The sequence below is a fragment of the Triticum aestivum genome, chromosome 4B (assembly GCF_018294505.1).
Source record: "Triticum aestivum cultivar Chinese Spring chromosome 4B, IWGSC CS RefSeq v2.1, whole genome shotgun sequence".
In the NCBI taxonomy this organism is placed as follows: Eukaryota; Viridiplantae; Streptophyta; class Magnoliopsida; order Poales; family Poaceae; genus Triticum; species Triticum aestivum.
The window spans coordinates 162622167-162638591 of NC_057804.1; the positions used below are offsets into that span (position 1 = coordinate 162622167).

At 47.6% G+C, this 16425-nt stretch overlaps 1 protein-coding gene across 1 annotated transcript; it reads left to right on the top strand.

Annotated features, from left to right (window-relative positions):
- Positions 1 to 4441: 4441 nt before the first annotated feature.
- LOC123091598 (auxilin-related protein 2) lies at positions 4442 to 10200 on the top strand. Its single transcript, XM_044513165.1, has 8 exons — positions 4442 to 5188; positions 6084 to 7476; positions 7564 to 7717; positions 7894 to 7991; positions 8164 to 8229; positions 8643 to 8732; positions 8852 to 9028; positions 9752 to 10200. Exons 1-8 carry the CDS (start codon positions 4584 to 4586, stop codon positions 9788 to 9790), a joined length of 2622 nt encoding a protein of 873 aa, XP_044369100.1. The 5' UTR covers positions 4442 to 4583; the 3' UTR covers positions 9791 to 10200.
- Positions 10201 to 16425: the final 6225 nt, after the last annotated feature.

The window sequence follows — 16425 nt, forward strand, 5'->3', positions numbered from 1 at the left end:
AAACACGGAACCCCGGGAATACTTTCCGGATGCTTCCCCCCTTCACCGGTATCACCTCCTACCGCGTAGAACACGTCTAGCTCTGCCTGTTGTCCTGTTATGCACTTGCTTGCTATGTATTTACTGTTTCTCCCCCCTCTTCTCTTCGGTAGACCCCGTGACGATGCTGACGCCCCAGTTCGACTACGGAGTTGACGACCCCTCTCTCTTGCCAGAGCAACCAGGCAAGCCCCCCCTTTGATCACCAGATATCGCCTATTCTACTCTATACTGCTTGCATTAGAGTAGTGTAGCATGTTATTGCTTTCGTTAATCCTATTCTGATGCATAGCCTGACATTGTCGCTACATCTGTTGACACCTTACCTGCAATCCTAAATGCTTAGTATAGGATGCTAGTTTATCATCATTGGCCCTACCTTCTTGTCAGTCTGCCTTGCTATACTATTGGGCCGTGATCACTTGGGAGGTGATCACGGGTATATACTATACACACATACATACTATACAGATGGTGACTAAAGTCGGGTCAGCTCTTTGAGTACCCGCAAGTGATTCTGACGAGGGGGCTGAAAGGACAGGTGGCTCCATCCCGGTAGAGGTGGGCCTGGGTTCCCGACGGCCCTCGACTGTTACTTTGTGGCGGAGCGACAGGGCAGGTTGAGACCACCTAGGAGACAGGTGGGCCTGGCCCTGTTCGGCGTTCGCGGATACTTAACACGCTTAACGAGATCTTGGTATTTGATCTGAGTCGGCTACGAGCCTATACGCACTAACCATCTACGTGGGAGTAGTTATGGGTATCCCGACGTCGTGGTATCAGCCGAAGCACTTCAGACGTCAGCGACGGAGCGGTGCGCGCCGGATTGGACTGGAACGCCACTAGGCTAGGTCTGCTTCCGGCCGCCCACGCAACGTGCAGGTGTGCTCAGGGCGATGGGCCCAGACCCCTGCGCGCTTAGGTTTAGACCGGCGTGCTGGCCTCTTTGTTTTGCCTAGGTGGGGCTGCGACGTGTTGATCTTCCGAGGCCGGGCATGACCCAGGAAAGTGTGTCCGGCCAAATGGGATCAAGCGTGTTGGGCTATGTGGTGCACCCCTGCAGGGAAGTTAATCTATTCGAATAGCCGTGATCTTCGGTAACAGGACGACTTGGAGTTGTACCTTGACCTTATGACAACTAGAACCGGATACTTAATAAAACACACCCTTCCAAGTTCCACAGACAACCCGGTGATCGCTTTTCTACAGGGCGACGAGAGGAGGATCGCCGGGTAGGGTTATGCTATGCGATGCTACTTGGAGATGCTGCTTGGAGATGCTACTTGAAGATGCTACATGGAGGACTACAATCTACTCTCTTCTATATGCTGCAAGACGGAGGCTACCAGAAGCGTAGTCTTCGACAAGATTAGCTATCCCCCTCTTATTCTAGCATTCTGCAGTTCAGTCCACTGATATGGCCTCCTTACACATATACCCATGCATATGTAGTTTAGTTCCTTGCTTGCGAGTACTTTGGATGAGTACTCACGGTTGCTTTCTCCCCCCTTTTCCCCCCTTTCCTTTCTTTCTGGTTGTCGCAACCAGATGCTGGAGTCCAGGAGCCAGACGCCACCGTCGACGATGACCCCTACTACACCGGAGGTGCCTACTACTACGTGCAGCCCGCTGACGATGTCCAGGAGTAGTTAGGAGGATCCCAGGCAGGAGGCCTGCGCCTCTTTCGATCTGTATCCCAGTTTGTGCTAGCCTTCTTAAGGCAAACTTGTTTAACTTATGTCTGTACTCAGATATTGTTGCTTCCGCTGACTCGTCTATGATCGAGCACTTGTATTCGAGCCCTCGAGGCCCCTGGCTTGTATTATGATGCTTGTATGACTTATTTTATTTGTAGAGTTGTGTTGTGATATCTTCCCGTGAGTCCTTGATCTTGATCGTACACATTTGCGTGCATGATTAGTGTACGATTGAATCGGGGGCGCCACACCCACGCGTCAGTTTGACCCAGTCAACCCCTGTTGACTGCTGATGTCAGCATGACATCATGCTGATGTCATAAATCCATTTTCGAATTAATTAAATAATTAATTAAATTTTAGAAATTAATAAAATCTTTAGAAAATCATATCTTTTAATCCGTAATTCGGATTAAATTATTTTCAACATGAAAGTTGCTCAGAACGACGAGACGAATCCGGATACGCGGTCCGTTCGTCCGCCACGCACCCCTAACATACCAAACACGCAACTTTCCCCCTCCGGTTTATCTGTCCGAAAACGCGAAACACCGGGAATACTTTCCCGGATGTTTCCCCCCTTCGTCGGTATCACCTACTACCGCGATTGGGCACACCTAGCATCGTTACTTGTCATGTCATGCATCGATATGCATTTGTTTGCATTGTATTCATTGTTTCTTCCCCCTCTTCTCTCCGGTAGACTACGAGACCGACGCTGCTGCTGCCCAGTTCGACTACGGAGTTGACGACCCCTCCTTCTTGCCAGAGCAATCAGGCAAGCCCCCCCCCTTTGATCACCAGATATCGCCTACTCTTCTCTATACTGCTTGCATTAGAGTAGTGTAGTCTGTTACTGCTTTCCGTTGATCCTATTCTGATGCATAGCCTGACATTGTTGCTACATCTATTGATACCTTACCTACAATCCTAAATGCTTAGTATAGGATGCTAGTTTATCAACATTGGCCCTACATTCTTGTCAGTCTGCCTTGCTATACTATTGGGCCGTGATCACTCGGGAGGTGATCACGGGTATATACTATACATACATACATACTATACAAATGGTGACTAAAGTCGGGTCAGCTCGAAGAGTACCCGCGAGTGATTCACGGATTGGGGGCTGAAAGGACCTTTGCCCCGACGGCCCTCTGTGTGGATCTTTGTGGCGGAGCGACAGGGCAGGTTGAGACCGCCTAGGAGAGAGGTGGGCCTGGCCCTGTTCGGCGTTCGCGGACACTTAACACGCTTAACGAGATCTTGGTATTTGATCTGAGTTGGCTACGAGCCTATACGCACTAACCATCTACGCGGGAGTAGTTATGGGTATCCCCGACGTCGTGGTATCAGCCGAAGCACTTCAGACGTCAGCGACGGAGCGGCGCGCGCCGAATTGGACTGGAACGCCACTAGGCTAGGTCTGCTTTCGGCCGCGTACGCAACGTGCAGGTGTGCTATGGGCGATGGGCCCAGACCCCTGTGCGCTTAGGTTTAGACCGGCGTGCTGGCCTCTCTGTTGAGCCTAGGTGGGGCTGCGACGTGTTGATCTTCCGCGGCCGGGCATGACCCAGGACAGTGTGTCCGGCCAAATGGGATCAAGCGTGCTGGGTAAGTTGGTGCACCCCTGCAGGGAAGTTAATCTATTCGAATAGCCGTGATCTTCGGTAACAGGACGACTTGGAGTTGTACCTTGACCTTATGACAACTAGAACCGGATACTTAATAAAACACACCCTTCCAAGTGCCAGATACAACCGGTGGTCGCTCTCCCTCAGGGATACGAGGGGAGGATCGCCGAGTAGGATATGCTATGCGATGCTATTTGGAGGACTTCGACCTACCCTCTTCTGCCTGTTGCAAGATGAAGGTGACCAGAAGCGTAGTCTTCGATAAGACTAGCTATCCCCCTCTTATTCTGGCATTCTGCAGTTCAGTCCACTGATATGGCCCTTTACACATATACCCATGCATATGTAGTGTAGTTCCTTGCTTGCGAGTACTTTGGATGAGTACTCACGGTTGCTTTTCTCCCCCTTTTCCCCTTTCCCTTCTACCTGGTTGTCGCAACCAGATGCTGGAGCCCTGGAGCCAGACGCCACCGTCGGCGACGACCCCTACTACACCGGAGGTGCCTACTACTACGTGCTGCCCGCTGACGACGACCTGGAGTAGTTTAGGAGGATCCCAGGCAGGAGGCCTGCGCCTCTTTCGATCTGTATCCCAGTTTGTGCTAGCCTTCTTAAGGCAAACTTGTTTAACTTATGTCTGTACTCAGATATTGTTGCTTCCGCTGACTCGTCTATGATCGAGCACTTGTATTCGAGCCCTCGAGGCCCCTGGCTTGTATTATGATGCTTGTATGACTTATTTATGTTTTAGAGTTGTGTTGTGATATCTTCTCGTGAGTCCTTGATCTTGATCATACACATTTGCGTGCATGATTAGTGTACGATTAAATCGGGGGCGTCACACATGGGCTGCGAGAGGCGAGGAGGCTGCGTGGGCGTTGGATCGTGCGTTCGTGGGTTGTGGTTTTCTTTGGCTTTTTTAGGGCGGGGATAGAAGAAGCGGTGGGAGGACTTTCGATAGCTAGCGGTAGTAGGGGATCGAACCATCACGACGTTCGATCCCCTTTATAATAGTAGAGATTTGGCATGCATGCCAACCTCCGGTGGGCGCCACCCCCCATACACCGACCGAACGTGCCAACGAACGTGCCAACAAAGAGAGAGAAAGATACATCACCACCTTCCTCCCCTTTCTCACCACTTTCTCTCTCCCGATCTCTCCCCCATTCTATCTCCTGCTCTCCGGCGAGGCCGCCGCCGCCGCCGTTCGCGGGCCATGGACGGCATCGAGGGGCTCCTGGCGAGGGACTTCGGAGTGCGGCCGCAGGGTAAGGCCGCGCCCATGGCCGCCGCCCGCGGCGGTGGATCCGCCTGGCCCAACCCCAGATCCATCCCCGCCCCGTCCTACGACGGCCTCTTCGGCGCGCCCGTCCCCGCGGCCTCCGCCTCCGGTCCACCCCTCGATTCGATCTTCGACTCGTTCAAGGGACCCTCCTCATCGTCGGCGGCGGCAGCTGGAACCAAGCCGCTGTTCGACGACGACTTCTTCGAACCGGTCCGCGGGACGAGGGCCTCCAACTCCACGTACGACAGTGACGGCGTGTTCGGGACGGGGGCGGCGGCGGCTCCCGCGTACGACGTGTTCACGAGCAGCAATCGCTCGGCTCCGCCTTCCTATGACGACTTCCTAGGGGGCTTCGGCGGGAAGCCGCAAGCGGAGGAGATAAAGAGGTCGGTGGTGGTCGAGGACGACGACCTGCTGGGAGGGTTCGGAATGAAGCTGGCCAGGGAGAAGAAGTCGGTGGTGGAGGAGGACCAGCAGGGCAACGGGTTCGATGATCTGATCCCAGGTTTCGCCAGTAGCAGCCCGCCAAAGAGTAGGTGAGCGCTCTAGCTTTTGCTGTTTAGATTAGATTTGCATTGGGTCTGGTTGTTCATTCTTGTGTCTCAGACTGTGATAGTGTGATGTGGATAGGTTGAACTGTAATGTGAAAATCTAGAATCGAATCTTAGTGAATGTTAGAAGCGACCTTATGCAAAGAGAGCTTCCCTGGCATCCGTGGTTAAATTGACGAAAAATAACTGCTGATCTTCCTTTTTCCATGCTTGTGCTGATGCGTTTGGGTGTATCTTAAATCAGTTGAGATTATAACGTATGCACTATATTGAGCCTAACATGAGGAAGGGTCCGTGAACAGAGTTCGCTTTCAACACAACAGATAACAAAGATTTCAATCCATTAGGTATAGCATAAAGTGACAATTAAAGTTTTGTCAGACTAAATAAGTAAATTGCAGACATAATTGAATCATGCTGGAAGGTTAACTCTATGTCATCTCCCTTATTCCACTAAGGAAAGGAGTATAGACTATGCAGTATTATATACATGCCATGCGTTGCACTATTAGAGATCTTATGTGCCTTGGCTGGTAATTCTTACTTTTCTCTTCCACGCATATTACTTCTTCAGTAGTACGGTATGTTTTCTTCGCTAGTTCATCCAATAGCAGTACAGTGTCAAAGTTTCCGAAGCTGTGGTATTCAACTTTGCTGATGCCAATTGAAAAACCTTTTTTCTCCATACTGATGGGTCAAAAACCTCGAGGAAGATGACTGTTACCAAAAGATCTGATGATAGAAGCATATTTAAAGAATAGACCAAGTTGTGCATTTTGGTTCCCATAAACCTCACGCTTCTATTTTATGCTATCTTCTTGCTCATTTCATACAAGTTCTGTAAAAAATGTGTTCCCATAATATTCATTATAACTTTTAGGAACACTAATGATGATAACAAAAAGAAGCCAGCAGTTCCAGCTTCAAAATCAACAGCCAGCTTCGTAGATGATCCATTTGTTGTCCTAGAAAGAGTTTCTGTTCCAGGTTCCGCATATCCATCCCCGGGGAGATTCACAGATCCCTTGGAAGATCTTGATAAGTCTGCAAACACTGAAGGCAAGAATGTTGATAGTGCTGCTGCTGCTGATAGTCTATTTGAGGATTCAAGCGCTTTTGACCAGGCCCCAAAATCAGATCCTTTGTTTACCTCGGAAATCAATGGCGACACCAAGGATAGTCATCTACAAAGCAAAGCCCGAGAGTCAAGTTCTGTACAAAGCTCAGTGAAGAGAAATCCAGCAAGCAGATCTTCTCTGGAGGACTTCGGAAATGACATGCCAAAATCACAATCTGCAAGGTACTCTGATATTCATGTCGATGACAGTTCAGAGAGATACAGTGGCAATGGTATGGATAATCAGTCACCGATATCTACTGAATCCGAAGACGATATATGGCTTACAGTTTCTGAGATCCCTCTCTTCACACGGCCAACTAGTGCTCCGGCACCTTCCAGATCACCACCACTTCTTAAACAAAACCCCCTGGGTGCAAAAGCAAATGTAGAAGATGACGAGTATGTGTCACAGTCCAGCCAAAAGCACAACCAGTACAAAGATACGCCAGAGCAAGCAGATGATTCTTCAGTAGATGAATCAGAAGGTGTTGCCATGGGAAAGCATCAGATGCCTGCTTATTATGATAAAAATGCTTTTGATGATGACGAAGAGTTTGATTCAAGTTCATCAGCTCGTGAAGAGAGAGAAAGCCAGGAAAGATTGGAACATGTGCGAGAAATGAGACTAAGGGAGGAACAGAGAAGACTTGAAAAGGAGAGGGTATTGGAACAGCAAAGAGAGAAACAAGCTGTTGAGAGGGCTACGAAGGAGGCACGGGAGAGAGCAGCTGCTGAAGCTCATGCAAAAGCTGAAAGGGATGCCCGCCAACGCTCACAGCGTGCTGCTGTGCAGAGGGCTCATCAGGAAGCCCGTGAGAGGGCTGCAGCTGAGGCTAAAGATAGGGTTGCAAGGGCTGCTGCAGAAGAAAGGGAGAGGGCTGCTGCTGAAGCCAGGGAAAGGGAGAGGACTGCTGCTAGGGAGAGGGCGGCAGCAGATAGAGCTGCTGCGGAGAGAGTTCAGCAAGAAGCAAGGAAGAGAGCTGAGCGAGCTGCGGTGGAAAGAGCTGCTGCTGAGGCTCGACAAAGGCAGGCAGCAGCAGCTGCGGCGGCGGCAAAAGAAAAACAGAGCACACCAAATGATGTTGAGTCCTTCTTTCGTATGGATGCTCGAGATACTAGTGCAGCAAAGCAGAGGGCCCCAACACCAACAGCGGTACATTCGAGCCCCAAAATATTTACATAAAATGAAGTCTGGATACCATTTACTAGTGTTAGCTTTTGCTAATGTTGAACATTTCAGGACTCTATGTTTGATTCTCAACCACAAGGTAGAGGAACAGTTAATGGATCACAGAGAACAGCCTCTACCTCGGCCTCTACCAGAAAAGCAAACCCACCATCAGCCACAAATATTTTTGGCAATGGTCTATCTGACTTATTTGAATTTGAAAGTAGTAAGCACTGAAACAATACTCCCTCCATCCCATAATATAAGAGCGTTTTTTACACTACACTAGTGTCAAAAATGGTCTTATATTATGGGACGGAGGGAGTATTAGCTTGTAACTTCGTAATGATATTCGTTCCCAAATTTTGCAGTTTTGGTGATTCATTTAGTATTATTTTTCAGCCCGATCATCATCTGACGCATTTCAAGATGTTGAGGGGGAGAGTGAAGAAAGAAGACGTGCTAGGTTAGAACGTCATCAGAGGACCCGTGAGCGAGCGGTAATGTTCCCACCTTTTCCTGTCAGTATAATACTAGTAGATAGATGTTGCCCAAGATTAATATTGCTGATTCCGTATCATATTGTTCTCCCTTCTCCCCTGTTATAAAGAAATGACGGATATATTTTATTCTGCTACCACTGTTCGTCATATAAGAATAACATATCTGCAGGCAAAAGCTTTGGCTGAGAAGAATGAACGAGATATGCAGGTTCAGAGGGAGCAAGCAGAAAGAGATGTAAGTGTTGTATTGCCCATATAACTTGCAACTTGATTATGCTTATTTTAGTTGATGTAAACAGTCTATGCTTTCTCCTATTGCACATTATTTTCAATATCAGTTTGTCTAATTCACATCTAGATGTTTTTTAAGGATATCACATCTAAGCTCCCACAACTATATAATGCAGCAATAAGAAACAAAAAAAAAACTAGGACAAAAAAAAGACCACAAACAGAGTGGACATCAGCTTAGATGTGACATAACTATGCCACATCTAGATGTGTCCTAGACATACCCTTTCAATATTTCATGGACTTTGCTGGCCTTTTCTTTAGTTCGTGATAGGGCAACATGTCTCGACCCTTTAAGCTTGACTCTCTTGGTTGCTAATAGGCACTCTACTCATTTTGATATTTTCTTGATTCCAGAGAATTGGTGACTCATTAGACTTTGAAATTAAAAGGTGGGCTGCTGGAAAAGAGGGCAACTTGCGTGCTTTACTATCAACTCTGCAATATGTGAGTCAACATTTATTCTCCTTGTGTTTTCACCGGATTCGTGCTTTATTTTTGGGTGCTATCATTGTTTTGTTGCATAAACATGCTCACTATTTCCTTCACACTTCCCTTGTGAACAGATACTTTGGCCAGAGTGTGGATGGCAAGCTGTATCCTTGACCGATTTGATTACTGGTGCTGCTGTTAAAAAGCAGTACAGAAAGGCAACGTTATGCATCCATCCTGATAAGGTGCAACAGAAGGGTGCGACTCTTCAACAGAAATATATTGCTGAGAAGGTCTTTGACATGCTCAAGGTGTGTATTCATGCTGCTTTGCAACAAGTATCATAGCGACAAGTTAAGATGTTATTTCTTAGAGAACCATCATTACTGCCCTAACAATGTGTTAAGCATGCCACTTTATGTGCTGACCTAGGGCTACCACAATTATTTTGTGTCACTTTCGTTCTGAATCCCTTTCAGATGGGGCAAATAGCGTTTGGTCTGTAACTGAGCTTGGCAAATGGAATGATATACATGGTTTGCCCTGCTGCTTGGAAAAAACACCAACTGAGTTGAACAATTGATAAGTGCGCTTTTCACTTGTGTTGCCTTGAATGTTTAACTCAGATGGCTACATCTGCAGAAAAACAATCAATAGACTCGCTGTAATGTGGTAACTTTCAGAATTCAGTTTCTCTCTCTAGCCTTATATTTAATTTGTTTCTGTTCATTCATGTCAACTAAAACTTGGGTGGATGGCTGGATGCCAAATTAAAGCAAAAAATCCTTGGTGTGTTCTAGATTAAGAACATACTGAAAGGCTCTGAGATCAAGACCAATGGTCCGAGTAACCTAGTAGTAGGATTAATCTTTGTGTCATCCATATTAACTGTGGATTTACCAAGTTGTGGAGGCCTATCCTACATGCTATTGTAATTCACATTGGTTGGTCGTGATATTCATCATTACTATTGATGAGGAATATATATTTGACATTGTAGCATTCGCTTATCTTTTTATATTTATATAAAACAGGAGGCATGGAACAAATTCAATTCAGAAGAGCTGTTTTAAGCCATCCCTGTGAATGTACAGCAGCTTTTAACTATAAGTGTACCCACGTGAAGCCCTGGAGTATTAAGATGCAGCCGATCTTCTTTTTGGTGCAGCTCCATCAAAGTTATCAGTGTATAATAGGTTCTGTTCAAATGCAGACTTCTGTTCTTTGAGGATTACTGGCCGTTTGCTTTGGGATGATACTTTTTTATATTATATACCTTGGAGGGCCAAAGATTACATGTATTTCTTCAACACCATTTGTCTATAGTCAGACCATAGAAAGTCGAAACCACAGTTTATGCTTTACTTAAGATCTTACAAGAAACAGATGTACAATTATGCTTTGCCCTTTGATTATTCTCTCTTGTACTCCACAGTGTGCAGTTTGACTATTAATTCTCAACATGATTTAGAATTTTGGATTACCCTGCAGTTTGAGTTTCCTCAAATACTCACAGCTTAATTTGCTTGCCTCACGATTTTCCATGCTATGTCATGCTCCTCTTGCATAAAGTACAGAATAAAGCGTGTGGTCTTAATCTGCTACCAGGAATTAGTTTGTTTTCGTGCAAGTAAGGTTGCTTTTTGTGTCGTGTGATAGAATTGGCTCTTACGCTTTCCCCTCTCTCCCTCTCCCTTAAGGCCCTGTTCGGAACTTCCCTGCTCCGCGGAGTTGGGGAGCTGGGTTTTGGCAGCTCCATCAAATTAAGCTAAAGTCTGGTCCGCTCCTAAAGGGGAGTTAAAGGAGCCGAGAGAAACCTAACGCAGCCTAAGGGGCTGTTTGGTTTGGAGCCCGTGGACGCCACGCCAAAACATTGGCGTTGACCGAAGGCAGGGCTGCCGTTTGGTTCGCAACTAATTATCTGGTCCGCCTGGGCACCATGAGCTCCCGCAATTCATTTTTTCGCCAACGCAGGGCTAAATCGTAGGTGGCCGGATCGTGCGCCAATTTTTTGGCGAGCCCGCAGTTTGGCAGGGCAGCATGGGCATCATCCAAACGCACTCTAAGTCTCCAAGTCGCCCTTGACTCCTCCCTCCCTCTTCCTTGGTGGGAGTCGGGAGGTTCGGTCTTGTCAAGATAGGTTTGAAGCTTTGGCCTGAATTTGCTTTGACGGTGTTTGGCTTATGCCGATAGAGTCGAATTCGCCGTTGCCTTCATGATGCATGCGGTGGCCCTCAACAACCCTTTTTGCTTTTCCTCCATGGTGGAGGAGAGGGAGGTGGATCTAGCGTCAGCTTCCTAAATAAGAGTGTGGTTACAGCGAGCTGATCCAACATGGTGGATTTCTAGATTGGGGATATCGGCATGTCCCTCACTATGGCTTGGGCTTGCTCTGCGGCATCTCACCAGGTACCAGCTTCCGGCGAGGTTGGTGTCCCCTGTGTGTGCGGAAGGACCTACGTTGTGGATCTGGAGGCGTATGACGGTGATCTGAAGCTCAATCAATGGTGGTTTTTGGAGGAGCTACGACGGCCTTGTTGGCCAGTTGGTTCCCTCTGATGAGTTGTCGAATCTTTGAGCCGAATGGCGGCCATTCTCACTCCTCCTGGCCTTGATGCCACATGGGAGGCAACACTGCTTGTTGTTGGAGTCTGTGGTGAGCAACCGCAAAGGTCTTGTTGGACCAAGTGGTTCGTCATTGGCGCCGGTGATGATTGTTCCATGAGGGAAGCACATTGGACTCGATCACATTTCCATTTTCTTTTCAGGGTTCTTTTCATAAGTTCGAGGGTGTTGTCTATAACTTCTAGTTTCTTCATGATCTTATTTGTAAGCGAACCGCTTTGTCTAATGCATTTATGTGTCCTTGACCCTTTCCCTTGTTCATTCTTTTATTATTATTATTAGTTTTAGATGAGCATGCCTTTGGGCTCGGAAGAATTTTTGGAATTTGGTTCCGTGTGCAACCTATGAATATTAAAATCATAAGAAAAAAATCAATTGTTTGGCGAAACTTACACGTGGGCAGCCAGTCGACCAAGTTTGATATTCCAAAAATTTAGAATTATTTGATTTTTGTTGCTATTTTTATTCGTATCTAGCGGGATAAGCGTGCCAAAATTGCTAGAACGAAGTGGTGGAAACTCAAGGGGGAGGTAGCTCAGGGGTTCAAGGAGAGGGTCATTAAGGAGGGACCTTGGGATGAAGGAGGGGATGCGGACAATGTGTGGATGAAGATGTCGATTTGCATTCTTAAGGTGGCCTCAGAGGAGTTTGGAGTGTCCAGAGAAAGGAGAAGCGAAGATAAGGATACCTGGTGGTGGAATAATGATGTCCAGAAGGTGATTAAAGAGAAGAAAGATTGCTTTAGACGCCTATACCTGGGTAGGAGTGCAGACAACATAGAGAAATACAGGATGGCGAAGAAAACCGCAAAGCAAGCTGTCAGTGAAGCAAGGGGTAGGGCATATGAGGACCTCTACCAACGGTTAGGCACGAAGGGAGGCGAAAGGGGCATCTATAAGATGGCCAAGATTCGAGAGAGGAAGACGAGGGATATTGGCCAAGTCAAATGCATCAAGGACGGAGCAGACCAACTCTTGGTGAAGGACGAGGAGATTAAGCATAGATGGCGGGAGTACTTCGACAAGTTGTTTAATGGGGAGAATGAGAGTTCTACCATTGAACTGGACGACTCCTTTGATGAGACCAACATGCATTTTGTGCAGCGAATCTAGAGTATGAGGTTAAGGAGAAAAAAGGATGAAAGGAGGTAAGACGATGGGCCCTGATTGTATCCCCATTAAGGTGTGGAAAGGTCTCGGGGACATAGCGATAGTATGGCTAACCAAGCTTTTCAACCTCATTTTTCAGGCAAACAAGGTGCCAGAAGAATGGAGACGGAGTATATTAGTACCAATCTTCAAGAATAAGGGGGATATTCATAGTTGTACTAATTACCGTGGAATTAAGCTGATGAGCTATACAATGAAGCTATGGAGAGAGTCCTTGAGCATCGCCTTAAGAAGAATGACAAGTGTGACCAAAAATCAGTTTGGTTTCATGCTTGGTAGGTCGACCATGGAAGCCATTTTTTTGGTACGACAACTTATGAAGAGATACATGAAGCAAAAGAAGGACTTGCATATGGTGCTCATTGACTTGGAGAAGGCCTATGATAAGATACCGCGGAATGTCATGTGGTGGGCCTTGGAGAAACACAAAGTCACAACAAAGTACATTACCCTCATCAAGGACATGTACAATAATGTTGTGACAAGTGTTCGAACAAGTGATGTCGACACTGATGACTTCCCGACTAAGATAGGACTACATCAGGGGTCAGCTTTGAGCCCTTATCTTTTTGCCTTGGTGATGGATGAGGTCACAAGGGATATACAAGGAGATATCCCATGGTGTATGCTCTTTGCGGATGATGTGGTGCTAGTTGACGATAGTCAGACGGGGGTAAATAGGAAGTTAGAGTTATGGAGACAAACCTTGGAATCGAAAGGGTTTAGGCTTAGTAGAACTAAAACTGAGTACATGATGTGTGGTTCCAGTACTACTAGGTGTGAGGAGGGGGAGGTTAGCCTTGATGGTCAGGTGGTACCTCTGAAGGACGCCTTTCTATATTTGGGGTCAATGCTGCAAGAGGATGGGGGTATTGATGAAGATGTGAACCATCGAATCAAAGCCGGATGGATGAAGTGGTGCCAAGCTTTCAGCATTCTCTGTGACAAGAGAGTACCACAAAAACTAAAAGGCAAGTTCTACAGGACGGTTGTTCGACCCGCAATGTTGTATGGCGCTGAGTGTTAGCCGACTAAAAGGCGACATGTTCAACAGTTAGGTGTGGCCACATGAGGAAGGATCGAGTCCGGAATGATGATATACGAGATAGAGTTGGGGTAGCACCAATCAAAGTGTGACGCCCCCAATTTAATCGTACACTAATCATGCACGCAAATGTGTACGATCAAGATCAGGAACTCACGGGAAGATATCACAACACAACTCTACATATAAAATAAGTCATACAAGCATCATAATACAAGCCAGGGGCCTCGAGGGCTCGAATACAAGTGCTCGATCATAGACGGGTCAGCGGAAGCAACAATATCTGAGTACAGACATAAGTTAAACAAGTTTGCCTTAAGAAGGCTAGCACAAACTGGGATACAGATCGAAAGAGGCGCAGGCCTCTTGCCTGGGATCCTCCTAAACTACTCCTGGTCGTCGTCAGCGGGCTGCACGTAGTAGTAGGCACCTCCGGGGTAGTAGTCATCGTCGACGGTGGCATCTGGCTCCTGGACTCCAGCATATGGTTGCGACAACCAGAAAGAAAGGAAAGGGGAAAAAAAGGGGGGGAGAAAGCAACCGTGAGTACTCATCCAAAGTACTCGCAAGCAAGGAACTAAACTACATATGCATGGGTATATGTGTAAGGAGGCCATATCAGTGGACTGAACTGCAGAAAGCCAGAATAAGAGGGGGATAGCTAGTCCTATCGAAGACTACGCTTCTGGCAGCCTCCGTCTTGCAGCATGTAGAAGAGAGTAGATGGAAGTCCTCCAAGTAGCATCTCCAAGTAACATCTCCAAGTAGCATCTCGAGTAGCATAATCCTACCCGGCGATCCTCTCCTCGTCGCCCTGCGGAAAAGCGATCACCGGGTTGTATCTGGCACTTGGAAGGGTGTGTTTTATTAAGTATCCGGTTCTAGTTGTCATAAGGTCAAGGTACAACTCCAAGTCGTCCTGTTACCGAAGATCACGGCTATTCGAATAGATTAACTTCCCTGCAGGGGTGCACCACATAGCCCAACACGCTTGATCCCATTTGGCCGGACACACTTTTCTGGGTCATGCTCGGCCTCGGAAGATCAACACGTCGCAGCCCCACCTAGGCACAACAGAGAGGCCAGCACACCGGTCTAAACCTAAGCGCGCAGGGGTCTGGGCCCATCGCCCTGAGCACCCCTGCACGTTGCGTGGGCGGCCGAAAGCAGACCTAGCCTAGTGGCGTTCCAGTCCAATTCGGCGCGCGCCGCTCCGTCGCTGACGTCTGAAGTGCTTCGGCTGATACCACGACGTCGGGATACCCATAACTACTCCCACGTAGATGGTTAGTGCGTATAGGCTCGTAGCCAGACTCAGATCAAATACCAAGATCTCGTTAAGCGTGTTAAGTGTCCGCGAACGCCGAACAAGGCCAGGCCCACCTGTCTCCTAGGTGGTCTCAACCTGCCCTGTCGCTCCGCCACAAAGTAACAGTCGGGGGCCGTCGGGAACTCAGGCCCACCACTACCTGGATGGAGCCACCTGCCCCTTCAGCCCCCATCTCCAAGCAGTATCACCAGTAATGTAACAGTGTAAAGTATATAGTATATGCCCGTGATCACCTCCCGAAGTGATCACAGCCCAGTAGTATAGCATGGCAGACGAACAAGAGTGTAGGGCCACTGATGGAACACTAGCATCCTATACTAAGCATTTAGGATTGCAGGTAAGGTATCAACAAATGTAGCGACAATGTCAGGCTATGCATCAGAATAGGATTAACGAAAGCAGTAACATGCTACACTACTCTAATGCAAGCAGTATAGAGGAGAATAGGCGATATCTGGTGATCAAGGGGGGGGCTTTCCTGGTTGCTCAGACAAGAAGGAGGGGTCGTCAACTCCGTAGTCGAACTGGTCAGCAGCAGCGTCGGTCTCGTAGTCTACCGGAGAGGAGAGGGGGAAGAAATAATGAATACAGAGCAAACAAAGCATCACAAAATATAACAAGGCAATACGCGGTGTTCGGTGTGCCCTAACGCGGTAGTAGGTGATACCGGTGAAGGGGGAAAAACATCCGGAAAAGTATTCCCGGTGTTTCGTGTTTCTGACAGATGAACCGGAGGGAGAAAGTTGCGGGTTTGATATGTTAGGTGTGTGTGGTGGACGAACGGGCTACGTATCCGGGTTCGTCTCGTCGTTCTGAGCAACTTTCATGTTGAAATTATTTTCATCCGAATTACGGATTAAAAGATATGATTTTCTAAAGATTTAAATCATTTTCTGATTTTATTTATTCATTTAAATCCAACCTTATCCAAAACAGTGTTTGCTGACGTCATCATGACGTCAGCATGACGTCAGCAGTCAACAGGGCGTTGACTGGTCAAACTGACGTGTGGGTCCAGCGGGGCCCACCTGTCATACCCTGTTTAGGCTAATCAGGTTTTAGCTAAACTAATCACATTTTAATTAGACTAATTAGTTAATTCGATTAATCTAATTATGATTAATTAACTTAATTAATTCCTTAATTAATTAATTAATTAATTAATTAATTATTTTTATTATTATTAATTTTAATTCCTTTTTTTATATAAAACGTTCTGGGGCCGTGGGGCCTGAATGGCAGTGGCCCATCTAGCCTAACGGGCGCTGGGCGCGTGGCTAATGGGCATGGCCCGAACAGGCGCGTGCCCGAGGGGCGCTGGGCACGCACACGGAGCACGCTGGCGGCCAGGGCCAGGGGAGGCGGCGAAGGGGTGGTCGCGGACCGGCTGGGTGGAGCGGGCGCAGGGGCGTGCGGCTGGAGGTGGTAGGGGGAGGCGCTCGATAGTAGGCAACAGCAAGCGAAGCAACAGCGATAGCAGTTGCAGGCGAGCAGCAGGGGACGAGGCCGCGTTGGGGGCTCGCGCGCGAGTTGCCAACG